The sequence below is a fragment of the Leguminivora glycinivorella genome, chromosome 10 (assembly GCF_023078275.1).
Source record: "Leguminivora glycinivorella isolate SPB_JAAS2020 chromosome 10, LegGlyc_1.1, whole genome shotgun sequence".
Taxonomy (NCBI): Eukaryota; Metazoa; Arthropoda; class Insecta; order Lepidoptera; family Tortricidae; genus Leguminivora; species Leguminivora glycinivorella.
The window spans coordinates 11,370,498-11,397,527 of NC_062980.1; the positions used below are offsets into that span (position 1 = coordinate 11,370,498).

The following is a 27,030-nucleotide window of genomic DNA, read 5'->3' on the forward strand; positions in this document are numbered from 1 at the left end:
TTTATTTCATGTAATTATAACGATCCGCCATATTAACATAGGTTAGATTTCGTTGTAAAATTATAATATTCTCCGGGTTACGAATACGTAAGTTAAAAATAAAATTGTAAACTATTGAACCTAGTGGCCTTATGAATTTCCAGTGTGGTGATTGAAGCATTCGTTCAAGATTTATTGTTGGACATATGATTAATGTCGCTTTAAGAATTAGACTGATTTAGCTTAAGCGTTAAAGTATACTTTAGTTAAATTTTAGTGATTAAGGCGAACGTACGACAATCGAACGAATCTTTCACTGTTATTTAATGCCGTTTTCTTTGTTTCACGAAAACTAAAAATTGTTTTTGTACTTGCAAATCTAAACGATAATTAAACATTACAAATCAGAGGACCTACCACGAAAAACGAACTTTATCTTTCCAATGTGAAACTTAAAACGAAATTTCGACTGTTTTGCGGTAAGCCCTCTATGAATAATGTTACACTTTTACCTGTTACTCATGTTTGAAGCATTAGAGCCAGTACATTTTGCTAGGTCACTTTACAATGTGCCTGACTTTTGTAGTAACTTTTGACCCTTTTTGGGCTTGTCCAAGCCTGAAGCGGCTTGACGTTTTGTACGTAATTTGATTTATCATGTTGGTTAATGTTAGTCGCTAAGTAGTTGTTAGCGGTCAGTACCTACACCTAAATACCTGGAGCCTAGCCATAATGACAATTGTTAGCGAAAACTATAGAAAACAATATTGTCTTTTTGATATTAGTGCTATAGAGACATTGCGTTTCGTTTTCGCTGCGAAGAACTGTTATCTTGATTAGGTCCTCTAAGCTGTTATTCCCTTCTCACTACGAGTAACACAAGCAAAGCAGTACAAGTTAGATTTCTAGTAGTTATGTATCGTGTATTGGTTCGTTTGAGTACTCGGCAGTAAGTCAAGGATCTGCGCAAATGGCTCTCGCGAGCTAAGGGCACAGAGGACGAGGAAAATGTCCCATTATGCTACAGCTACAGAACTAGTATAACGTACAACCCTATTACTTATATCGAAACGGCCACGGTGCTCAAAAAGTCAAAACAAATGAAGTCCTCTTTATGACAACAGTATTAAAGCAGCGTATACTGGGTATCATCGATCAACTCTGTCCTCTGTGCTAAAGGTACAGTCAAATCCAAAGAATGAATCAGGCATTATATTAGACGCCGAACTATCCCCCACACCCATACCCCTCTCCGAAGTATTCAATGTGCCAAATTGTAAAATATCTGATTTTCTTATTACAAAACTTGTACAGAAATAAATTTAATTACATTAATGTAAATAAAATAGTTTCTCAGCTCACGTAATCCGTGTTTATATTTTTTATTAAAAACTTGCAGATCTTTACGTGAGGTTTGAATCGAATAGTGTTTATATTAAGTTAATATTTATATAAACAGGATCCTGGAACCGATATATCTCGAATAGTTTATTGTTATCCCAAAAAGAAACCTATTAAGTTTATTTTGAATTGAAGCGAAAATATTTTTATTTATGCAACAAAATGTCACAACATATTATATGTACTTCGTGTAAATAAATATTAAGTTTTATATACACACTGTAAATATTTTGTTTTATTCCTATCACACTATAAAAACGAAATCAAACTGAAGATACGAAATCACGGAAAAGGTATAGATAGTATTTTTTTATTGAGCTATTTTTATTCGGTATAATTCATTAAAACTGATCTGGTGATTTTGGTTTTAGCTTAGTCGATGGATAGATGCAGAAGTATGTCGCCCGGCTTCAGTTTAGACCTGCAACAAAAGTTATTTGTTTAAACGTTCAAGAACCTTCGAAAGGCTGAGCAATTGGTATTGGTAATCAATACTTTAAATCCATGGATAAAGTTCAACTTCAGTTTGACATTTCGGTGTTTGACACCACCTCAAAAAGTTAATGTGAATTTGATACAAGAGACACTAACCATGTCTCTTCTTGCACTGCTTAAGCGCCTCATGGAAAGCCGCGCATTCCCCCAGGTCCTGATGGTCGGCCGCACAGTTGAGGAATGTGGCAATCTCGTAGGCGCAGGGACCGGACGGCGCTTGATTCATAGAGTAGTCTCGGGGTAAAGCCTCTGCAACCTCCTGGCGCCGGCGACCGCCGAACAGGCCGCTTATGGCCTCACCGGCTAAGTGACCCTGCATAATCATGCCGTTTGGGAGCGTATAGATGAAATGATGTTAATTTACTACATCCTACATTTTACTGTAAACAAAAGTGATCTGGAGTTGTCAGCCAAAATTAAAAATCGAAAATAATAGGTAGCTAATTTACATTTCTGTTTACACGAAGTAAAGGGGCGGTTTCATTTGTATTCACCAGACATATTTAGCATAGCAATAGCAGGTTATTTGTATTTTGCCTGATGACCTTTATTACAGGAAATCCTAGACACAAAGACCGAACAATGATATTATTATGTCGATGACGTAGTGCTATGAACTCTGTTCAATGGTTAAATACTTGTAAGTAGATCTCGGAGATCTACTAAAATGTGCTGTTTTAAGGGGCAGGAACGCTGTTCAGACAGAAACGGCAGCATTGAAAGTAGACAGATGAGATGCAGGTAGCGTGTTGAAACTAGACTAGGATTGGTCGAGATGGGATGGCGGTCTAGCACAAGTTTAGTTCTCGGAGGCGTCCATAGACCATACCACTGCCCATCATACCTACATCTAGCATGTCTTCAATTAAGGAGAATGCGAGTTGTGCTAGACTGCCTGGTCTGAGATGTAAGTAGATAAATGCTGAGTTCGCATTGGGTTACACAGCAAAAGCTACACAGACTGTGACAGTCTACTGTCAGAATGACGGGAAGCATACTGGAAGTTGTTATAATTTGATATCTAAATTACGTACCATGGTAGTACCGACAGTAACGCCACCAGCCACTGCGGCAGCATCGCGGAACACCGACCGTTGCGGCTGGACGATCATCGGTGGCGACCGGGACGGCGCTGACCTTTCGGACCTGGAGTATGATGACCGCGGACTACGGCTAATAAAAAAAATAAACGGGTAAAAGCAGGCAAACTGAGCTCACGAGCGTATGAAATCTGAACCCTGAAGTTTTTAGCGTTTAAACTAAAGATTTCCTCGTCGTGAAGTTCTAATAATACAATACCTACATACTTTACAAAAGTAGGTGGGAGAGGAAACGATACCTCAAAATAAAACATACTTGTCAAGTTGTCATACGTAACGCAAAGCATGACGAGCAGGTTTGGGAGCATAGATTGTTCATAATTTTGTCGTCATAGATCATAGCACACTTTGCGTATGTATAGGCTGTTTTATTTTTAGCGTTATGTACCTACGATATAAAGTAAGGTTTTTTTAATTAGGTGGCTTGAAAGGAGTTTAGTTAAACGGAAAATAAGAATGTTTTCGTTGTAACTTCCAAAATTTAACCGCCCAGTGTTTATGTCATAGCAATGTTAAGTATGATATACTTGCTTATAAATTATAAGACGCGCGTCACATAATATCAAAGGTCAATTTTATATCAATTCCTTAATCTAATCGCGTGAGCCGTAAATAAAACAGATACGATTAAACGCGTCAAATGTCAGCAATTAAGATGCTCAAAAATAATTGACAATTCAATCATTAGTCATCAATGAAACAAAGTCTGATCTGATCATTTGAGAAAACTACCTAGAACTGGCTGTGGCTGATCCAGTTGATCCACCACATCGGGAACACATTTCGTGTTGTTAGATTCACTCCAATTCACTTGATTGACCCTCTCACCTTTGGTGGGATCACCTTGAAAACAGACATTGGGTACTTGGATGATGAGGCAAAGGCTAAGGGTTTTACCGTAAAACTAAAAATATTCAAAAATAAAACAAGTCTTTGGGTTTTTTTATTTATTGTATGTTATAGAATTTGTCTAAATTACGTAAATCAGATTTACAATAATTGTAAATAATAAAATCTACATCACAGGTCTTAAAGTATAACAACAGAACAACTAATATTTGCTATCCAGAATGTTTGATTACATTTAACTGCTAAACAGAAATCAATTGATATTGAAAGTACTTGGCAGGTGCTTAATTTTGCTATTGAAATTAAAAGTTCTTAGATGGAAGTAGCCTTTACAATAGAACACTGGTTGTGTACATTTTCTATATAATTTTGTAAGAGATCTTCTAAAAAGGCATTATATGAACAAAAAATCCTAAAAAAAATAGCACCTGTCTGTTTAGGTGTTTACAAATGGTTGTTTAATTTGCACTGGCGGAGAGCCTCGTTGAAGCCCTCGCACAGTGTGAGATCGTGCTGTTGTTGGGCACACTCGATGAACTGTTTGATCTCCCAGGCACACGGTCCAGAGGGTTGTTGTCCCTGGTTGTAAGCGGGGGGCGCTGCGGCGGCTGCTGGTGCTGCCTGCTGTTGTGCGGGCTCGCTGCTGCTACCTCCGCTGAACAAGCCAGTTAAAGCACTACCAGCCATGTGACCCTGTAACATTTTTTTTTAATTGGCTATTTAAAGTAATGACCAACTAAGACTCAACAAGAATGGTTGGTAATAATCCTCAGATATATTATTTACCTTTTAATACTATTTTACATGTTGTTTAGTTTAGTAAACATTTACAGTTTTATTACTTTTTTAGCCAAGTAGTAGCAGTTCCAAATTGAACATTGTTTAAAGATTCAACATCCATTTTAAACATTTAAGTGAAAGAAGCGAAAGATACATGTCAGGATCATAGCAAGTGGAATTCATGGTCTCTACCACTCTGTTTATAATCTGTGTAATAATCAAACTAATAAATTTTACCAGAGTTAATTTCTATATTATGATAAAAACAAAAACATTGTGCAAAACATGTTTTCTTTTATCACAGCCAATGAGTGCAAGTGGTGTCAAAACGTCACAACATGTGATCAGCTCCAACTATTTGGCCTCCTGCCATACCAGAATTTCTAGAACAACTTCCTTTTGTAATAATTCATATCATTATGAAATTCATAAATTCAATAAGTGCATCTCAAATTGGCTTTAATTTCAAGGTTGACATTGTTTACGTAACATACGTACCACAGCCGAGCCAACGGCGACTCCTCCAGCCGTGGCAGCCATTTGTCCGAACATGGAGGGCTGCTGGGGCGCCGCGGCCATCGGGGCGGGTGTAGACACAGGCGCCGCAGCCGGGACACGGCTCGGAGCGGGTGCTGGTGCTGGTGCAGCCCTAAAATAAATCACGTTTAGAGGTTATACTGCCATCATTACAATGATCATTAATATTAGAAGCATGTATTAAATATTTCTTACCTTCGCTGAGGGGCCGGCGGTGGGCTTGCAGATCGTCCGCGTCTAGGCATAGTTTTTTATATTTTCAAAATTAATTTAACACGAGATTCTCCTTCGATTTCACAAAGTCACTCGCGATTGCTACGACGTATTCTGAATGAATGATTCAATTTGGCATGTAAAATGTCATCTCTGACAGACGTCATACAATAAATTCTAGAAATTTTGAGAATGGAACCATATTCCATCACTTACCAACTTTAGAAAAAAGAAAGAGACAAAACACTACACAATGTCGCCAACATACATTTTATAGCTGCGTTCAGAAATGTATTTTATTGATTTTTTTTTTAATGATTACGTTTTAATAACTTTTTACGTTTTAAAAATTTTCACCAATCTGATTGACTGTGGACCCTAGTGAGTATTATATTCTTTGTTGTGGACTTGAGGAGTCAATTTTATGGACGCAAGGCTTAGGCTCCACCTCTCCAGTTAGGCTGGGCAAAGACGGGCGACGCAACAGTTTTGTCTCCGTCGCTCGGTCTATGGGCTAGTATGAAGCTAGGAACACACTACGCGGACGTCCGTCGTGAATCGACCGCGGTCGGGAATCTGGACAATGGAAATACATATAACCGTGCAAACTATCGGTCGACGGACGTGGACGTGGCCTTGAGCGCGTGGACGTCCGATCGAAATCTGGCTCGCTAGATGTTTTGTTCCGTGCACACTGATCGGTCGCGGTCGCGGTCGATTTACGACGGACGTCCGCGTAGTATGTTCCTAGCTTGAAGGTGCGCACACGGTGCGACGCAACTTTTTTGTCGTAGGGGTCGACGACAGGCCTGCGACGCAACTGTCTCCTTCCCTATGGGTTTCAATGCAAGTGCGCACACGGCGATAAAACAGTCGTCGGTCGGTTGTCAATGTTACCAGTTATTCGAAAAAAAAGATAATTTTAAATGCAGATTGCTGAAGACGACATTGATATCTGTCTTTTAATTGAAGAAGTAGAGGAAAGAATGATTTTAGAATATATGACAAGAATTTAAAAGAATATTCCGATAATATTAAGAAAAAACGATGCCGGGTTGTAAAATCATCAAAACTTTTAAACACTCATTCTGAAGTACCAAAAAATTATTTTAGATAGGCTCTCAATTTCATGAAAAAAGAAAAAGTTGCATCCGAAATATCCTAAGATAATAGAATTAGTCTATGGTAATAGCTTTTTAGTAGTCTGTGGTTACGTCGCTGTCGTTCCCGTGTGCGCACCTCGGAGACTGTCGCAAGGGGTGACGACAGAGACAAAAAAGTCGTCGAGCAACTTTGTCGCCCGTGTGCGCGGAGCCTTAAGCTAGGAACACACTACGCGGACGTCCGTCGTAAATCGACCGCGGACGGGAATCTGGACAATGGAAATACACATAACCGTGCAAACTATCGGTCGACGGACGCGGACGTGGCCTTGAGCGCACGGACGTCCGATCGAAATCTGGCTCTCTGGATGTTTTGTTCCGTGCACACTGATAGGTCGCGGTCGCGGTCGTTTTACGACGGACGTCCGCGTAGTGTGTTCCTAGCTTTACAGTTGCACAGTTGCAGGCAGTTGTCTAACGGTGAGCGTCAGAATGGCGGGTGTACATCAAGCAATCCTGGTGTGGTATACGTCAGGAGTTAGTGCTAGCAATGTGCCAAATGTGCGCCAAAATTCGAGCAATGTGCTCTTTGAACTCCAGAGATATTTAAGAAATTAATGACACGACCCGCCATTCTAGCGTCAGGTTGGCGGGTGCACTTCCAGTTCTAGCTAATGGCTGCTTACTTAAGGGTGAAAGTACTGCCTAAGGTTAGCGCTCGCAATGTGCTTCCACATATATGAAACACACACTAATTCAGAGAGCCGTTGAAGAGTAATATGGGATTGAATAAATATATCTATAACGCCTGCTAAAATAAAATAGCAGTGTTCATTCCCTGCAATGCAGCATTAACATGCAGGCGCTTTTCACAAAAAAGTGATACTTATACATATATTTATCCAATTCCAAAATTATTCCTTTAATAGCAATTTTGTTGTATGCAGTACACGAATAAAAAGCCGTGGCCGTATTACTTCCACGTTTACACGCACTGTTTCACTACGCAGCAATGTGTGCACCTGCCAGCTGCACCATCAAACCATCACTATTAGAGTATGGGCCCACGGGTAACTCTGTCGCCGCAATTATTTTGTCTTTCGCATCCAGTGGATTCCAGTGTATGAAAAGTCGGATCGCCACGTGTGCGAACTTTCATACTAGTCCATAGGCTGGTGAAAGCCGTGAAACACAAAATATAGTTGCGGCGACAAAGTTGCCCGTGGGAGTCTTGTGTTGGCCTTGTGACAAGTGCGCATTGCAAAGCTAAGTCTGAATTGGCGTGGCCACTATGTAATTGAGCCTCTGGTAAGATCATTTAAATATAAGGGTTTTCAAGTGTTACTATGCATTTAGCATTAAAAATCAAAAGAAAACTTTACCTGCCGCCTCCTCTACGAGACATATTTTTCAGGGATGACTTGTTGTGGTTTTTCAGGGATGAAATGTTATGCAAAGCCCATTTTTATTTATTTGTATTATTTTAACAAAAATAAACCCATTGTTATTAATTTTAATTCCTTGAATCTGACGTTAGTGTAACAAAAACGTTGTGAACATGTTTAGTTTTTTTACCTTAAAGCTTTATTTTTGGCCAGTTTTATTTATGGTACATGTATGTATAACAAACTTCATAAACGAAGTGAAAATGTCATACGTCAACGTCATGAGACGTTGACATCAGAAACGTCGGAAACCATGCTACAATACCGCATGCCGGCCGGTGTTCTATCTGTCTCTGTCTTTACCGCAGTAAAAAGTATCCTTCGCGCGCTTTTAGCTCCGGCGCTCGTTCGCCTCACTTCAGTTCATTCAAGTACATAGAACAGTAAAGTAAATTATTTTGTTGCCGCGTGACTGTGGCGGTCGTGTTTTAAAGACGTTTTGTGCAGTTAATTATCTGGTGGAGAATTTTGAGTGAAAATGGTCGTCATTCAGGCCGGTCAGAACTCTAATGTATTCCTCGTTGCGGGGATTACAGTCCTAATTTGTGCGATAGCACACTTTATTTACAAGCTTCTAGGAAAGAAGAATGAGGAGGCAGTCGAACATGTATCGGAGAAAGATACAGGTTAGTTTCTATTTAAGATACATTTTAAATTGGGAATTTTTTATCAGGAATGAAATCTTGTGACTAGAGTTAAATTTGGCATGGATTGGTCGTTGCTCCGCGCACGTGATAAATCGCCGCGTGCTTGCAGCTCTTCGCGGGTTTTGTATCGTTGACCCGGCGAGCGGACCCGGTGAGTCGAGGCCTAACTGTTAAATCTGCTAGAGACGGGTGCATTCTACAAACACGTTGCGTTAGTTTGGCGGCCTCATTCACATTTTCGCGATTATGTTCTACCGCGCTATTAGGGTCACATTGATCTTACCGAAGTTACGGTTAACTTGGTGACTCACGTTTTTTTTTCAAATGATGATTCGTTCATCGATCACCTAAGAATCTTATAGACATTAATCTCATTTGAATATTTCCTTTTGGAGTAAGCATTCTTTATGCAAATACAGGTTTCATTTTCTTTATTGCGAAAGAGACCCTATCCCTGCTGTATTCTTTCAGTGTACTTCATAAAAAATGTTAAATTTAGTAAGTATTACAAGATTTACAATTATACCAAAAATAAAAAGTTATCCTTGTAATAGACCAAAGATGGGTTGTGGGATATTCACAGTGGTAATAATAGGAATCAGGAAAACTATATTTGACCTGAGTGAATGTGTTTTTAGCATCTTAATTAAATATGTCTAATAAGACATATTTATTTAAAAAAATAATCTTCTCAGCCACAAATTTTACACCTTATAGATGCTATTTAAGGTCTTTATTTTCTTTTTTGTTTGAGCATTTCTTTGCTCTATCAAAGAGGCTCAAATAAGACTTTGGAACATGATTTTTTTAGATCAGGGATGTTAAAAAATGTACTACCATAAAAGGAATAATTGAGCATAATTTTGGGTTGGGACAAAAAATAAATTTAGACCTACCAACATAAATATAACATTAACTTTATTTTGGTTCTTGTATAAATATAGTTGTATTAGTCATGTAAATACTTTTCTTAAAAAAACCGGTTCTGTATTAGGTATCTCAGACAATTTTTTCGAATCTAGAATTTAGAAGAAATTATGTTTAATTAGTTTGTAAATATTTACTATTTAACAGTCAAATGTAGCATACTCATCTTTAGTAACAAATGAAATTATTTTTACCAAATCCCTTCCATACATCAAGTTTAAAATATTGATTTTCACATTTGGATGTGTAATCTAAATAATTCTATACATAATTTATAATAATTTGCACATTTTTTTTTGTATATTATAAATGTTACTGTTTCTTGCTCTATATTCATAATAAATATGTTATTATGGCAAAATAAAATGCAATTGCGAATACAAAACTGTTCATAAGTACAACAATACTATGACATTCATGCTCGATTTGTATGTCATTAAATTAATTCATCACAGAAACTTCACCTGAGCAAATTTGATATGTTTAGAGCCAAATGGCTTAACCACCATTTTGAGACATGGCAGTTACAATCTTTGACTTTTAAGGTGTCGTGGTATGAGGGCATTGTGTGTTGAAACCTGGTTTTAAAAAGGTAAACATGGTACAAACAGACACTGTGAAATTTATTATGATTCATCTATATGGCACAAATTTATTGGTGCACACATTGTTTATACCTATAGAATTATAATCTGCATACGGTAGGTACCTATATCTAAAATGAGTACCTAAACATTCGTAACAATTACGATATTGGCGTAGGTCGGGTTGATAGCAGTTATCCATAGCAAGATTACTTTCATTCATGATTTTTCACAAGTTAAACTTTCTGTGAAAGTGTTTATAGATCCTCAATGTTTTTCATACAAAATAATATAGAAAAGTGATGTTCTCTGACTTACTTGCTACTCTACTAGAAAACCTCTGGGAATCAGCTGTCTACACCAGCCCCTGTAGCACAACTTGGCTTGTCGCGCGCGAGTCCATACTTGAAGTCGCGCTTGATGTATAGTAGACTCGCGCGTGACAAGGCAATTTGTGCTAAAGGGTCAGTAACTCATTTTATGAGTTGTGATGTCATTATTTTGTCTGCGTAAATGTTACGGTACCGGGTTCGTGAGGTGCGTCTGTACATGTGAAATTTCAATTAACCGAATTTTTCCTATCGTAAAAGTCTTTCCCTTGTCAATTAAATTACCCTACATAATTTATAAGGCAGCGTCCCCACTTAGGCGCGCGCCACGCCGCCGCCACGCCGCCTGGGGCGCGTCTTACGTCCTTCCTATACAAAATGTACTGAGAAGACGTTTTTTGAATTACATTCAGGCGACGTGGCGGAGACGTCCGTTCCACGCCGCAAGACATGCGTCTCATGAGTGTGGACGCTGGCTAAGGAACGTACTATCAGCGGCAAAAGTGCATGGCAAATCTATCAATGAATGTGCCGCTATACACGTAATTTTAAAATTATTAGTATAAGAGTGCAAAACTGTACTTGTTTAATAGTTCTGTCTTCTCTCCTATACGTTTCCAATAATTTGTTTGTCTTACTCATGCTTCGTGATTTTTACCGTTATGGTATGGACACCTACTAGTATAAGTATGTGGAAAGATGCGAAGTGAGTAATGGTGATGAATCATTTGATAATTATTATTTGTACCTTTTTTAGATATTTTTTTCATTAAATGCAATGCAAGATTTTTGCAACTCTGCTTATAACTCAAAAGCATAAGCGTTATTGTGCGTAAGAATGAGCTTAGAATTCGGATTTGGCAACCATTAAATAATAAAAATAAAAATAAAACAATATAATTAAACTTGAGAAGTTTTGGTAAAGATTGCTAGGAACGCTTGTATCAGTTTTATGAGAGCTTACGAGCGTCAAATGTCCAGCCAGACCAGTCGTTGGTGAAATGCTTGTGTCTGCCGTTGCCTATATATAAAGGAGAAGCAATGCCTTTCATAAATACACGCAAGCTTCTGGAACGTCAGTCATATTAGCGGCAGCCCTTGGAACTCATTTTTCTCCATACGATTTAACACAGAAAAGCCCATAAAATTAGGAAGCACCAGTCGTGCACCTGGCGAAAAAAGAAACATATGTTATGTACGGAAATTGCACGTGCGATATTATGAGTAGGTATAGGTATTAGATATAAATCATGCATACCTATTGCGTAGATATAAATTACATGTATATTATTTTAAAATTTGATTTACGTTAAGCAAGCAAGTATACCTACTTACGTATACCTACCTACAACAATACTAACATAAGATGACCGGCACGTTAAGCAAGCATGTATACTTACGTATACCTACTAACAATATAACATAAGATGACCGGCATCAGCATATTAGTGACCTTATTCAAGCCACCGAACGAGTCAAGTGAAAGGTCTCATCACTAACATACTTTTCTAGTAGTGCTTATAGGTACTGCTTAATTTACATCCATGTCAAAATTTGCATCAATGATCTAGAAAATTAATTTACATCTTCATCTATCTTTCATTCCTTTGCCTGATGACGCCGCTTTTATGGCTACAAATTATAAGTTTAAAGCATATCTAAATGCAAAATATTTTGCATAGTTATGCCGTGTTTACAAAGGTAAAGTCATGTCTGTTTGATATGTCTTAACAATCCTGAGTAAACTGCCCTAGCTTGTTTTGTCGTAAAGAATTTAAAAATTAAAACAAATCTGTCATAATTGTTTGAATTACAGTCTTGCGGTAGTTTTATCATTGATTAGTCAGATTAAGTGAAAACAAAAATGAAATTCACGTTCATAATTACTTCAAGTAGAGCATAAAGAGCTAACCCTCTTGCCACAAACTTCGGCTAATGGTCATACTTATTGTATGGGCTGACGTTTTTCTAACATGGCTGTTTGTCAGTACGTTACGTATAAACAGGGCAGAATTGGCTACGACTACGAACAACTTACACAATCATCCGTTTGTTTTAATCAGCCGGGTATACAACTAATAAACATCGAACTTAACGCGGTGATAATAATCATAAAAACCGGCCAAGAGCGTGTCGGGCCACGCTCAGTGTAGGGTTCCGTAGTTTTCCGTATTTTTCTCAAAAACTACTGAACCTATCAAGTTCAAAACAATTTTCCTAGAAAGTCTTTATAAAGTTCTACTTTTGTGATTTTTTCATATTTTTTAAACATATGGTTCAAAAGTTAGAGGGTGGGGGGACGCACTTTTTTTTGCTTTAGGAGCGATTATTTCCGAAAATATTTATATTATCAAAAAACTATCGTAGTAAACCCTTATTCATTTTTAAATACCTATCCAACAATATATCACACGTTGGGGTTGGAATGAAAAAAAATATCAGCCCCCACTTTACATGTAGGGGGGGGGGTACCCTAAGAAAATATTTTTTCCCATTTTTTATTTTTGCATTTTCTTGGCGTGACCAAATTTCAGCTTTCTAGTGCTTACGGTTACTGAGATTATCCGCGGACGGACGGACGGACGGACGGACGGACGGACGGACGGACGGACGGACGGACGGACGGACAGACAGACAGACAGACAGACAGACATGGCGAAACTGTAAGGGTTCCTAGTTGACTACGGAACCCTAAAAAGCAGATAAATAATAAATAAGACATGATTATTTAGGAGGTTTTTATGTTTCATAATTGCCTTTGTTATATTACCTACTATAAAACTACAAATACGCAATCAATGCAGATGTGGGCGAAACAATTATTCACCCATCCAGGAACTGGACAAGGAAAAGATAAAACACGTAACGAATACAAAGGAAAACTGGCTTATCTTTTTTTTTATTGATGGCGTATTGCTTATGACTACCTGATAGTGATACGTGTTGCATAATAATGGAGGCTTTGACGCGTCCGTATTGCAGACAGCCACATGTAGGAAGTCGATGTAGCGATATACTTTTTTTTTAGTATGAATAGGTAGACGTTTGACCACGATCACACCTGATCGTAAGTGATGATGCGGTCTACGGTCTACTACTGCTGCTGAGTATTTTACTTGTAGAAAGAAATTAAAGAAAGTTTAAATAGCGATCACACAAGATGATAAATGATAAGGCTCAGCAAAGAACATCTATCTATCTATCATGGGGATTCATTTTATGAATAAGTGGATCCGTTGGCAAAAAATAGATGCTGACCAGTCATAAATGGCGTAATACATATAATAAAGATCTTCGGACGAGACCTTTTTGAAACGTAGCGAGCATGTGCCCATGAAAATTTTGCAACAAATATTTCCTAACTAGACTAACTAGGATGCGTGGGTTTAATATGACATGACATCAAGTTTGTCCTTGCATACAGTTGATACAGTTCTATGTGCAAGTAAGGAAGCTTAAAGTATAATTTGATGACTTGCTACAAATAAATAGAATGAATACCAGCAACTATGTATATACATACACAATTACACAAACAACTACATCTTGGTATATGCGGGTCCTTAAGGCCACTATCATATGTTCTATATCCCTCCCTAGGTCCATAGGTCTATATGCCTCCCTTTTTCTCAAACGTGAAGAAAAAGGACATGTTGCCTATGATCATATTTCTATGAGAAACATATGATAGTGGACTATTGCCCTAAGCATAAACTGTTGAGATTGGGTTAGGAGTATGATTCGATGTTTCCTGATATGTCCATTTTTATTTGACTGACTGAATCTATGGTAAGCAATGCACGTATGCCAGCCACGTGGGTGGACCCTCGAAAGTAGTGTCAAACGTGCTTTGCGTTTACATGTGCCGCTGTGGGTGGCTCGATTAGATCTTCTTTTAGTTTAGGTTAGGTAACGAATTAAAACAAAACTTGCATAGCATAACTGCTGATTTGTCTCTTTAAGCTTTAAGACCATGCAGGCGAAATGTCCATTGTGTCATGTCCACATTGACTTGAATAAGTACAACTTTAGGGCCCATTTAGGCGGTACGAGAACTCGCATACGAGTTTTATTACATTGCGGTATTTGATTGTATGTAACCTCAACAGCCCGCAATGTAACTAAAATATCATGCGGTGCGCACGCCGTTTAAATCAAGCCTTAGCGTACTTAAGTTGTTAGAGTAAGTCCTAAACATTTATTTTGCAGATTAACAATTTTCTTTGCAGTTTTGTTTAGTCATGTTTGAATATTTTCCCCTCACCAGCTCGGAAACACGTGTTTTGTCCTTTAATACCAGCGGGTAAAAACGCATTTCATCCACTAGTGGGTAAAGTAATTTGACCTTGAATAAAGTCAAATTAACTGCTTTGAAATTGATAAAAGTAGGTGGATCTAGTAATAAAGATGATTTACCACCTGTAGAACTATTGGAAGCAGTGATAAACGCATTTTTGGCGTTGTAGTTTCCTCGCTATAGTGAGGGAAAAAGTTTTGTGTTACACTCGGGTGCAAATGTATTTTACTTCTCGTGTATTAAAAAACTCGCAAGTTCAGGATTCTATTTTCGAACCACTCGCTTCGCTCGTGGTTCAACTATAGAATCCTTTCACTTGCTCGTTTTTCAATTCCACACTCGGCGTTAAAATACAACTTTGCCCCCTTGTATAACAAATAACTATTAAAATATTTCGCATATTGTATAGTACCTATTTGATACATTTCGTGTAACTTTGGCATACGAAGAGTATGGAAATTGTATTAGTCAAGTCAACGTTGTTGACTGTAATTTACATGTTTTGTATTATATAATGTTTTTTACGTACCTATACCTTGTACTTTTAGCTGTTGAAAAAAGTGTAAGCAAACCGGAGCCGTCAAATTTGACAGTTCCAGGGGTAGTGAACCTTTTAAGGCCAGATCGAAGAACATATTGTAGGTCGCGACTTACTTGGTACTTTTTATTCATGGTGAGCCAATTTTAATGATTATAAACGCATGAATGGTAAGTAAGGTGAGAGTAACAATGCGATTCCTTGTATTTATAGGTACCTATTTAAAAAACTGTTAACAAACCGTCAAATAGTTGTTTATCAGTAACGTTTGGTTCCTGTTAAAATATTCGTATTTAAAAATAAGTAATTGAGCTCACTACTATAGTCCGTTCCATTCCAAAAACATATACCTACTTTCGCTTAATTTTACCAAATACACATGTACAATTAGACAAGACGAGTGTAATTACAAGTTTATAATGGGTCGGCAAACGCACATTGCTAATGTGAAACCAGAAAACTAAAGAAGATGCGAAGAACATGTCATCAAGGAAGAGAAGAAAATGAAAGAGTTAGACAACAAGATTGACGATTTGGTCGACAGAATAATAATAAATGTGACAGAATCATCTTCGTCTTCATCCTCATCATCGTCATCGTCCTCACCACAATAAATTAACGTATATATAAAGTATTGCGTTTTACTTAAAAATATACATATTATGTTTTCACCATTAAACACATAGAATAGAACGACATATTTTTTTTCATATTTTTTTATTATTTCATGCACAGATAATCTTAATTATATTTCTATTGCTTTTTTATATTTCTGTCTTTCATCAAAATTTAGTGTGGTACCGTTGCTGAATCAACTAAACTACCATCTAGTATAAAAAATACAGCTAAATATAACAATCATCATCTCATACGGAGAAACGGAAGCTCGAAAACACAAATATCAAATTTGGAACAGATGATGATGATGATGATGATTGATAACAAGAATGTCAAAATGTCAGATAAAATTAAAAATCGCGTAAGTGTTATACCCAGATTAAAATGCAACCATGAGTTTTAAACCTCTGCCAAATTGGGTACTTTTTGGTTGAAGATTTCCTGAAGAAAATAATTATATTAATTAAATGTAATGACGATAAGCTTGTATTAATGAAGGTGTATTATGTTTCGTCAAATTAAACGAAATTACATGTTAGTGGAATGAAATGGAAAATAGTAGTGAATCATTTTTAAATAGAGAAAAAAAATCAGGAACCAAACGTTACCTAATAAACAACCCTCAAATTTGACAGCTCCGGTTTGTTTACACTTTTTTCAAGAGCCAAAAGTACAAGGTATACACGAAGATCTATTTTTGCACCTAATGTTTATGTAGATTATCATTTGTTAACTCAGGTCAGGAATACGCATAATTAATCTACATTTAAAATAAATATTTAATTTATTCTTTGCTTTGTTTTATTCTCTAAAGAATCTAACGATGCCGATGCTGGCAGAATGAAGAACAATATAAAAGTAATTTTTCAGTACAGATGGTGTTTTTTTTACGCACTAGTGCGAGAAGTGGTTCATTATATGCCAGGTCGAAACTTCGGATTCTCATCTGTACTGAAAAACGTCGTACGATACACGTGCGAAAAGGAAATTCAGTCGTGTTTTAATTTATCGCCACTCGTTTCGAACTTCCTTTTTTACGCACTTGTATCGTAATGTATTATTTCAGTCTATGTAAGCCTTGTAGGCATAAGTAGTATAGTTTTATTTTAAGACTGGTTCAGGGGTTTAAGTTTAAGAGTGTTCTCTTAAACTGAATAATGAAAAAGTAAATTCAAAGAGGCCTGGACACAGCAGCGGGGCGTTTATGTATAGTCTTAATTATTTTCTAATAATAATGACAGTGGTTGTAGGTACAAGTAGTCTTCAAACTATGGATCCAACCTGACTTGACATGACTCCTACACAGTTCGGTTTAACATCTCGCTAATCTAATTGTTAAACATTGTCCCACGCCGACATCCATTATGCTTGGCCACGAGCGTGACTTCCTGGATTCTCAGCCGCTTCTGTTGCCTTAGTGACACGAGAGACTAATAAATTGTCTAGAGTATCTGACCATTGACAAACAATGTGGTCCATTGTGGAATGTGCCGTTTGTCGCCGAAGAGTTTCTAACCGATTTTGCAAGGTGTCTTGACGTCTGCTTCAAATCACAACTTGCCTTCTTTACCTAGATTATGAATGGTGAAGTAAATAGCGATACAACGCCTGGGAAAAACTCAAATCCTATGTAAAATATGTATATTATTATTACCAGTTCATTACCATAGACATTTAAGTACCACTCTGTTGTCTCGCCGTGTTGATCTGTGGCTGTGGTCGCCGAATAGGTACCGTTAACATCATCTAGATCTGCACGGGTAGCATGGTCGCGCGATAGACGATAAAATATCAGGCCGTCCCTATCGCACTATTAGTAGTTAAGTGCGATAGGAACGGCCAGATGTTTTATCATTTATCGCGCGACCATAATTGCCTGCCTGGTGAATAAAGTGTCCAAATATATCTTGACCTGTTTGTTCCCTTAGGGTCTCTCCACATCTAGCGTCTCGCGAGCGACGCGTCGGGCCAACTGTATGGGCAAAGCCGTCTTTTTCCATACAGTTGGCCCGACGCGACGCTCGCGAGACGCTAGATGTGGGGGGACCCTTAGAAATAAAGTTGTCTATCGATATTTTCTGATATTTCAAAAAAAATGTTGTTGCTAACAACTAACAACGATGGTAAACTCAAATTTACACTGGGTGGCTAGTCTTTAATAATGTCTACTAACCTACCTACATGCCACATTGTATACATAAGCGCATTGTATACTTAAATCGCTGGATTATTCATCAAATCCAACGCGTGACAGTGTTAAATGTGACTAGTGTATGACGATATCTTGAAGGCATCAGCTTAATCACAAACATGACCAAGGACTAGGCAAAGCCACACTTGCCTACCAATTTAAAAAGCTTCAAAAATTCTAATTAGCCTTATAAATTATATTTGTCAATTCGTAGTTAATACTTAACTTACTAAAGTGACTAATAGGGGTACAAACTACAATCGGTTATATCTGTGTCTTCATGTGAAGTACTTTAGTATATAGTTATAGTTTCATTTGTTTCTATTTTTTTTAATTATTATTATAAATGGGCTTACTCTTAGCCACAGACTAGCCAAAGGCAAAGACGTGGCCTACGATGGAGTGACCCATAAAGTACGAATAACGATGTAACCAATCGGCGTAAAATTTTCAAATAACTAAAAAAAAACAGGCAACTGAAACTGTTACACAGTTAATTAAACAAAGCGTGTATAACTAGAAAGTTATTTATCTCTACTACCTATAATACTCTAGTACTTATGCTATCTGATTATGTACCTAGCTCGTAATATTAATGTTTATTTATAGTTACTACAATACATGCAATTGTTACTCATTTTCGCAACTACCGTGATGCAACGCGATCACGATCACTGTTTTATTTTACATAATGATATTAATGATACTTAAATCTAGTAAGTTTTTGGCATTTCGGGTTATTATATTACCAGTAATATAACCAGAACTCCAGATCCAGATCGCCTTGGAAGTCTTAGCTACTGCTAATTTTATGATTGTTTATTATTTTTATTACCCAAATTAAGTCATAAGCAATTAAAATTGATATAATTTAAGATAATATTACCATAGCGGCAGCAACATCCTCAAAATTACCCTTGATAGTGTTTAGAGGAGGATGACTTTGACTTACTTATATTCGATGTATACCTAAACAACTACCTATATGTAGCAGTGGCGGCTGGTGAAAATTTCTGCTAGGCAACACCAAAGCAAAAATAAACCTTCCTTAACATTAGGTACTTTACTGGTAATCAATTTTAGGAAAGCCGATGGGAATTGGCTTGTGTGGACCAGCCGCTGCTGATATGTAGTGTTAGTTTTGTACATTACCTAGTTCTATAAATTAAATACCATATTTTAAATGTTATATTTAACCTTCTAAAACTCTAAACCATCAATTTCAGGAGCTCCCGAGAAACAAGAGACGAAATCCGCAACAGCGGAACGCCCCTCAAACAGGAAGAGCAAGAAACTGGCGTCATGGAGCGGCAAGCACGAGTTCAGCCACCCGTGGCTGCTGAAGAACCTCAAGGGCCACCCGGGCACTGTCCTTCACGTCGACTTCTCTGCCAATGGCAAGTTCATGGCTGCTACCTGTGATGGTAAGTGTCTTGACATTTCTGAATACTTCACGATTACCCCACACTAGCGTCGAGCGTCGGCGTCAAGTTGTCGCAACCGCGCAGCGACGCCATTTTTTATTGCGCTGACTAGTCGCCGGCGCTCAAAAGACGGTAGTCTGAGGTAGTCCATATGGTTGGGTTTTTATCGCCTGTCGTGTCACAGACATGGCAGACGATAAAGAGTCAATAATCTGACCGTTTAGCATGAATTTCGTTCTCGCGCTCGAATCTACTTGAAGACGCATGGATTTGCGCGCGAGAAGTCATGCTACCAGGTCTTAGCCCAATGTCTTGGATACGCGTCAGACGCTTGCGTATATCTCATTGTAATGTAAGACATGTACAGTATAAGATGCAGTGTATGGCGTCAATCGGAGACGAAGGGCTCAGTGACTAATATTCATTGTTGCACAGACGAGTATCTTATCTTACTGTTCCCGAATGATGACCAAAGCGTATAATATTATATCTAAGGGACCATCCACACTCATGAGTTGCGGCGCGAACTCCGCCGCAACTCATGAGTGTAATTCAAAAAACGTCTCCGTCAACCGTTACGTCCTTACTATACAAAATGTACTGAGGACTTGAGGAGACGTTTTTTGAATTACGTTCAGGCGGCGTGGCGGAGACGTGGCGCGCGCCGCAACTCCGCCGCAACTCATGAGTGTGGATGGTCCCTAAGCGGCCAAGGTGCTCTCAAATGTCTGAACGTCTCTTTTTATGGCGCTACATTGCATGTTCAGATATTATTGACCACCTCTACGACCATATCACAGTAATAACATATCCATATGAAATATACGCTTGGTTATAATAAAATTGTCTCGTTTTTAATATAGATACTTGTCTGTGCCCAATGCTTTCATACTAATAAAACAAGTTGTAAATAACCCGAGTTATAATCACCACAGTTTACTGCCGTTTCCCTTTCTATCTAATGAAAGTGCAATACGATGAGGCTGTTCGTATTACTTGTTTACAGGAAATACTAGGCATTAGGTACAGTCGCTTGCCATAATAACTTGCACAACTAAAGCAAATAAGGTTTCGTTCTTTATAATAGTGTCCGGTACTAATCTACTATATACTCCTATCTAGGACTAGATTTTTATTTAGAATTAAATATTAATGTATTTTTTTATGAAACTATTCATAGATAAATCACCATAAGATTAGACATTTTTAATACAGAATATTAAAAAAAATTGGGTGTTCTTTTACACCGATTTACCTAGTCCCAAACTAAGCATAGCTTATATGTAGTAAGAAAAAAAACAGATAAGGAACATACGTTCTAGACTACATAATATTTTCTATTCACAGTTAGAGCCAGTATACCTATTCTGCGGGGTTTTAACCTCATTAAATGTTCAGTGTATTTACAAGTAAAATATCCTACTACAGGTTGTATGACATAATTTGCCGCCCCGCAAAGGCCTCCGTAGAACGACCTAATATGAATACATAATGCCACATCATAAATTATACTGCTGTAAAAAAATACCGTTGAAATTCTTTGAACATACTAAAAGGCAGAAAATTAACCTGAAATTCTATTTTTAGATGTTCGATTCAGGCAAGTTTTTTCCGTAACAAATTAGGTAGTACAATGGCCGTGCGATCATCGGAAGATATTTTTTTTTTGGTTGATTCAGTCAACGGTGACGTATTGATTGCAATGATAACATCTGCTTCCTCAAACTGTGGTTATTATAATATAATAAACAGCATGTAAGGAACAATCGTAAAATATAGTTATTTCATTATTAATTTATTACTAAAGCGTGCGCTAAGGTAACTTTTTTATAACGAAGAGGAAAATGATTTTTTCTCTCCTATTTATTATATTTGAACCAATGTTCCATGACAATGCAATTTTTTTCGCAATTATCAACATTTTTCAAGACCTTGATGTAACCGTAAAATAATAAACAAGTTAGTATCTTGTATAAACAAAGATTTTACGCTGTCCTTACATGCTGATATACTATCTGAACTAACATAGTATTTAAATTATCTCGCCACTCCGATCTTAAAGTAATTAATTTATATATAAAGCATTATTAGTGAGGTTAATATTGCCGTAAAGATTAAAGTTTCACTGAATTACGTCAATAGACGATTCATATCTTTCAATATCAAAGTTAATTTATTAGTACGAAGTTGAAAGATCAGTGTGGCTCTAAAGTTATTGAAAGTGGTGGAAAGTCATTTGTACGATTAAACTTTAAATGTTATTAATTTATACGTCTGTGTAATGTATGCGATGAGTAATAATTACTCTAAAATTTAAATACTACTTTAAACAGCTGTTCTTATTTTGAAGAGGTTAAACAAAAAATTACGAAAATAACACATTTTTGCATAGCTCAAGTCGAATCAAGTGTGGACATAAAAACATGTACTACAAGTTTACATCTGGCACTAAGAGTAGCTATATTAATCATCTGTCATTTTCTCCTTCATTTTACCCGTTAATATTTTGGGCTACAAATATTAAGTAAATTGATAACTATGACTAGATCACCTAGTAACAAGGGTCGCTAGGTGACGACATTACTAGTGACCCAGTACTGCGAATTGTCATTGTCAGATAACGATTATCAATAATAAATCATGTAAATTTATTTCAAAAAAGAAATGTTGATAATTTTCCACCACTTTTGAACCGCAGAGCTCTGCCTTGTATAACCGTATTCGTTCATTGCCGTCAAGATTTCGCGAATCCACAAAGTGACTTTCCAAATAAAAGGGTCCTTCTTCAAGTGCAATAACGGCGTGCAGACGAAGGATCCTTTACGCGTGGATCACCACAAATGAATCACAGTTCGGTAACACAAGGAAGAGCTCCGCCCAAGACCTTGCGAGTTTTTGTCCCACTCAGCCACGCTGTTATGTGTAATTTGGAGGTCCTCGGGTCGTTCCGTCAAGGCTACATCTGTAAACCTAAGAAAAACTACTCAATGAACACCCTGAATTACTAGGAAGTGAATTGTTGCTAGGCTAAACTGGTTGTAGATTTGCTTGAGACGTTACCCTAGCTTGTCTAGATTACCTAAGGCTATTTGTAGTGATGAAAAACTTAAGCGTATTCGTTGGATAGAAAAAACTTACACGTAAAACATTTAAGCGCATTATATTTGAATAACTACATTTATTTAATCCATATAATATACGCAAATAGCCTTCAAGCCTATTTACACGGCGCGCGGTTTCATACGAATTTTCTTGCATTGCAGCCTGTTGAGGTTAGGTAAATGTAGGTACAGAAACTCGTATGCGAATTCACCCCGTGTAAATGGGTCTTTAGGGTTTAAAGCCACAAAACAGTACCTATCTTATATCTAGCCTATTTGAAATTCCATCCAGATTTAGTACAGAATTAACGAACGTGTTCCGATGACTCGAATTCGTGACCCACTTCAAACGATACGAGCCCGACCTTTGCGTTGACATTTCAACAATGGGCGAAACAGTCGCGGAAATTTAATAAATTACACCAATCTGAACCTATACCATGAGCTTTTAACGGTTTAGAATACGTTTACTAGAACTTAAATTTCACGGGACATGACATGGAATAAGTTATGATATTATGAGTTTACGCTATGGAGTAACGTATAGGTATTCTAAAATGTGTAACGATCAAATAGCCAAGTTCTATTTGGCTGTCGATTATTTTATTTTGAAGTTTTTATACTTATTTTACTCAAAATCATAAGCTATTTCGATCGTAATAGGAGAAAAAAGTCCATTTTTTCTGCTGAGTTATGATTCCTCATATAACTTGTAAGGACGTAAATATCGTATTAAGTGTCTTACTTCAGAAGAAAGTAAAAATACGTAACATATAAAATTCGGTCATTTTTCTCCTATTAAGATCAGAAGAGCTCATCATTCTGAGTAGAAAAAGTATCCAAAAAAAATCAAAAATAAAGTTAAATCGAAAAAAAAGCTGTCCCAGAAAACTCACGGTAGGGGCTCTTTTAATCATTAGCGTGATCTAACGTTTAGTTACCGTTGTCGTTACATGAGTAAATCGGTGTGAAAAATCAGTTTGACGCTCTAGTTGCGTCGGCGCGGCGGTCGCGTCGCGGTCACGTGGGGTTCAGGGTTCGCACTTGCTAATTCAATTAATTAATTAAAAAAAAAAACATTTATGCTAAGATTTTTAGGAACATTTCGGGCTTATATTTCATTAAATCTGAACTTTGAAATAATGTAAACAAACAATACCATGTGATACGGTAGCTAAGTCAATATGTTTGATCTCATAGGCATGACTGAGTCATGTGATTTTTTTATTTATATGTAGATTTTTTTAAAGAGAATACTGATTTATCTACTATTTTTTCTGTAGTTTGAGGGTCGCGAGGTCGTGACCAGATATTAATCAATAGCATCATCTGTAGTTGACGTAATTTGTAGTACCCAAACAAATATGTAGCATCCCACTGTGCACATTCCTAAAATTAACTTAGACTTCGTTCGTGTTCAGGTGTAACTAGTACCTGAATATTATGAGTCTAAAAAACATCTTTAAATAAATGCAGACAGAGATATGATCTTAATTATTTTTAGAAGTCTATATGTACCTAGTTGTATCGCTGTAATCTCCAACCGCCACTGATCAAAAATAGAGCAAAAAGTTGCCAACCCTGGCCGCCGCAGGCGCTGATAACTCCTAACCGGAATGATCGACATGATACTGGGGTCGCTCACCTCGCGAAACGTCTGCGACCCTGTTCGGCCTTTGTTTACACACAACACTAGGCTATGTGTAATGAGACTAATGAGCATGTTTGTATATGCTGAATCGACATGCCTCTTGTCAAACATAATGTCCTAGTTCATATTCCGCGGATCGATACACATGTGGACCTAAAAGTAGTACGTATCGATTAAGATATCGGATGAAAAAAATCCATATTTAATTAAATTATAAAATAATTTAATAAGTTACAAATTTACCTATAGATTTACTTCACGTAGGGTACTTTTTTTTTCATCTCAGAACACTATGGCTATGTTTTATGTAGCATAATCATATTTGTATAACTATGCTGAAACGACACGCCTCTTGTCAAACATGATGTCCTAGTTCATATTCCTCGGATCGGTTCACATGCTGAGCTAAAAATAGTATCGATATTATGTCGATGTCGATTAAGATATCAAAATATTATAAAATAAATTTATAATCTTCATGTAAAATAATTTAATAAGATATTTATGGAATCTCTTCACGTACTTCGATTGCCATACTTTTTTCGCGTTCAACGACTCACTCAACCTAGGCTATGTGGTATAAGTATAATTAGTATGCTGAATCAACAGTATCAACACGACATGTCTTGTCAAACTTGATGTCCTAGTTTATATTCCGCGGTTCGATTCACGTGAGCTAAAAGTAGTATCGATATAATTTAATTGTCGGAAACAAGTATTATGGATGACTTTATTTATACGCCTGACAAAATAAATTAATTTTTTAAATACTGATTTAAACAGACATCGTTGTCACACTGTCAGACTACCACGTATACGAATAAATGTACGATCAACATATTCGTATACTATAATTTACGAATTTAGTATGTTTTCTATTTTAGTTACAACTAGCTTTTTCCCGCGGCTTCGCTCGCGTTAGACAGAGACAAAAAGTAGCCTATGTCACTCTCCATCCCTTCAACTATCTCCACTTAAAAAAACACGTCAATTCTTCGCTCCGTTTTGCCGTGAAAGACGGACAAACAAACAAACACACACACTTTCCCATTTATAATATTATTATGGATGTACCTATTCAAAAATCAGAAAAACATGGGCGTACAAATCATAATATATTAAAATTGAATGTTCTTAAATATGATAAGAATTAATTTTCAAATATTTATTGGAATAATCTATATTGTTACCGTTGATCTTGCAATGCAATACAAAATCATTAATTGACTTGTAGTTAGAGAATATCTCTTCACGTTTTACTCTTCATTCATCGTATTTCGTTCCTCGAACTTTTTGCTCATAGTCTTCTTGAGAACAGTTGTCATAGTTTAGATAATCTCGTTTTACGCCTTGATTTTATAACGATAACTGATATGTTGATAACGAGGAAACTAAATAAAATATGAGAACAGATAAAAGTGACGTAAGTTGTAGATAACTGTTTCTGTCACAGAACTAAATCAAGATAGAAGGAAAATGCTCGGCGATTAACAGCGAAACCGAGCGTGTAACGTTTTGTGTCGAGCCTATGACGTCACGAGTGTACTTTAGTGATGGGAACGTTGTCGCCGCGTAACCCATTCGATCGATTGTGGAGGTTGCGTGCGGGATGCCCGCCGAAGTTAAAAATATCGGATGTTCATCTTCGTTGTGAAATGAAGTAAGTATATACCTGTATTCGTGTGACGACAAACAATTCACTAGTAGGTATATAATTTGCCTAAGGCGAGGAACAAAGATTTTAGTAGGTAGGTATTAATACTAGTTAATATTTCGTAATATTTTTAAGAAAATCGACCATGTACTCACAGCATTATCCTCATGTTATTTGTTACAACTTTTAGTAATATATAAATATAATTAACCATTAACACATTTTTAGAGTTATTTTTATTCATAATAAATATAGAGCGTATTATGTTTGTATTTGTTTTTCTGCCGACCACAAATTCAACGTTAATATCGTAACTGTAACCTATTTTAAAGTTATTATCGCGACAACATTTCCATCGTCATCATCTAGATGGCTGGCAGTCCTCAACTGTGCGTTTCTCCAGAAACTTCCTGCCCCGCACAGCTAAACTGTGGAATGAATTGTCGCCTGCGGTATTTCCGGACCGATACGACCTTCAAATCTTCAAGAAAAGAGCGTACACCCATCTTAAAGGCCGGCAACGCACCTCCAACACCTCTGGTGTTTCGGGTGTCCATGGGCGGCGGTGATCGCTTACCATCAGGCGACCTGTCTGCTCGTTTGCCTCCTATCCCATAAAAAAAAAAAAAAAAAAAAAGTTAAATTTACTTTTCACTCGTACTTTATATGTATAGTTTCATAACAATATAAAAACATAATTATAATTTCCACTGCTTCGCAAAATCGATTTAAATCGAATAAGGAAATCATACATGACGATATAGCATCAGCATACATGACGATATAGTTCCGTGGTGCACCACTATTCTTAAGTTCGACGTGAGTTCGACGAACAAAATAACAAATCTACCTTCACTTTGTCTCGACAGTTTGAATAGCCTATTTTTATATCGCTTGTTTTAAACGCACGCTAAGTCGGACTCGTCAAATTAAAGCCGCAATGGAAAACTAGTTTGACGGCCGTACGTCAGCTAATGTTTTGATGATAAAAATAGGAAAATCGTGTTTTTTATTTAATAAAAAATATTTTAGGACAAATGGTACTTACTAGGGCTCCCGGTCGCGTCCGTGTTTCGTGTACCCGTTGCCGGGTATCCGTTCCCGTGTTACACGAATCCGGATTTCTGGCCCGTTTGGAACGGGTAATTAGGGACCGTGTAATTAAGG

General features: G+C 37.1%; 3 protein-coding genes across 6 annotated transcripts in view; 1 reads left to right on the forward strand and 2 right to left on the reverse strand.

Moving 5' to 3' along the window:
- Positions 1–52: 52 nt before the first annotated feature.
- LOC125230597 (coiled-coil-helix-coiled-coil-helix domain-containing protein 10, mitochondrial-like) lies at positions 53–7,996 on the reverse strand. 3 transcript variants are annotated; one of them, XM_048135800.1, is made up of 4 exons: positions 7,840–7,996; positions 2,910–3,048; positions 1,972–2,188; positions 53–1,801 (listed from the first exon to the last, which is right to left on the reverse strand). In XM_048135800.1, exons 1-4 carry the CDS (start codon positions 7,860–7,862, stop codon positions 1,791–1,793), a joined length of 390 nt encoding a protein of 129 aa, XP_047991757.1. In that variant the 5' UTR covers positions 7,863–7,996; the 3' UTR covers positions 53–1,790. The 3 variants fall into 3 exon arrangements, with proteins under 3 accessions (XP_047991757.1, XP_047991759.1, XP_047991758.1); XM_048135802.1 differs by lacking the exon at positions 7,840–7,996 and adding an exon at positions 3,232–3,249; XM_048135801.1 differs by lacking the exon at positions 7,840–7,996 and adding an exon at positions 3,179–3,196.
- LOC125230596 (coiled-coil-helix-coiled-coil-helix domain-containing protein 2) lies at positions 3,908–5,491 on the reverse strand. The gene is made up of 3 exons (XM_048135799.1): positions 5,337–5,491; positions 5,103–5,253; positions 3,908–4,517 (listed from the first exon to the last, which is right to left on the reverse strand). The coding sequence occupies exons 1-3, from the start codon at positions 5,384–5,386 to the stop codon at positions 4,269–4,271; spliced, it is 450 nt and encodes a 149-aa protein (XP_047991756.1). The 5' UTR covers positions 5,387–5,491; the 3' UTR covers positions 3,908–4,268.
- A 206-nt stretch (positions 7,997–8,202) lies between the features above and the next one.
- Positions 8,203–27,030, forward strand: part of LOC125230592 (transducin beta-like protein 2) — a 108,741-nt gene continuing 89,913 nt past the window's right edge. The window contains exons 1-2 of one of the 2 annotated variants that reach the window (XM_048135795.1): positions 8,203–8,528; positions 19,260–19,457. In XM_048135795.1, the coding sequence (XP_047991752.1) occupies positions 8,381–8,528; positions 19,260–19,457 (346 nt within the window). In that variant the 5' untranslated portion in view covers positions 8,203–8,380. The remainder of the gene's footprint in view (positions 8,529–19,259; positions 19,458–27,030) is intronic. The other variant, XM_048135794.1, reaches the window with a different exon arrangement.

What these genes read in the sequence shown, in the direction of transcription:
- LOC125230596 (XM_048135799.1), bottom strand. Translation starts at nt 5,386, where the DNA reads ATGCCTAGACGCGGACGATCTGCAAGCCCACCGCCGGCCCCTCAGCGA. An exon ending in CCGCCGGCCCCTCAGCGAAG is followed by an intron (nt 5,254 to 5,336) that starts GTAAGAAATATT and finishes GATTTATTTTAG; the next exon opens with GGCTGCACCAGCACCAGCAC. An exon ending in TCGCCGTTGGCTCGGCTGTG is followed by an intron (nt 4,518 to 5,102) that starts GTACGTATGTTA and finishes AAAATGTTACAG; the next exon opens with GGTCACATGGCTGGTAGTGC.
- LOC125230597 (XM_048135800.1), bottom strand. Translation starts at nt 7,862, where the DNA reads ATGTCTCGTAGAGGAGGCGGCAG. An exon ending in TCTCGTAGAGGAGGCGGCAG is followed by an intron (nt 3,049 to 7,839) that starts GTAAAGTTTTCT and finishes TTTTTTTATTAG; the next exon opens with CCGTAGTCCGCGGTCATCAT. An exon ending in TTACTGTCGGTACTACCATG is followed by an intron (nt 2,189 to 2,909) that starts GTACGTAATTTA and finishes ATGATTATGCAG; the next exon opens with GGTCACTTAGCCGGTGAGGC.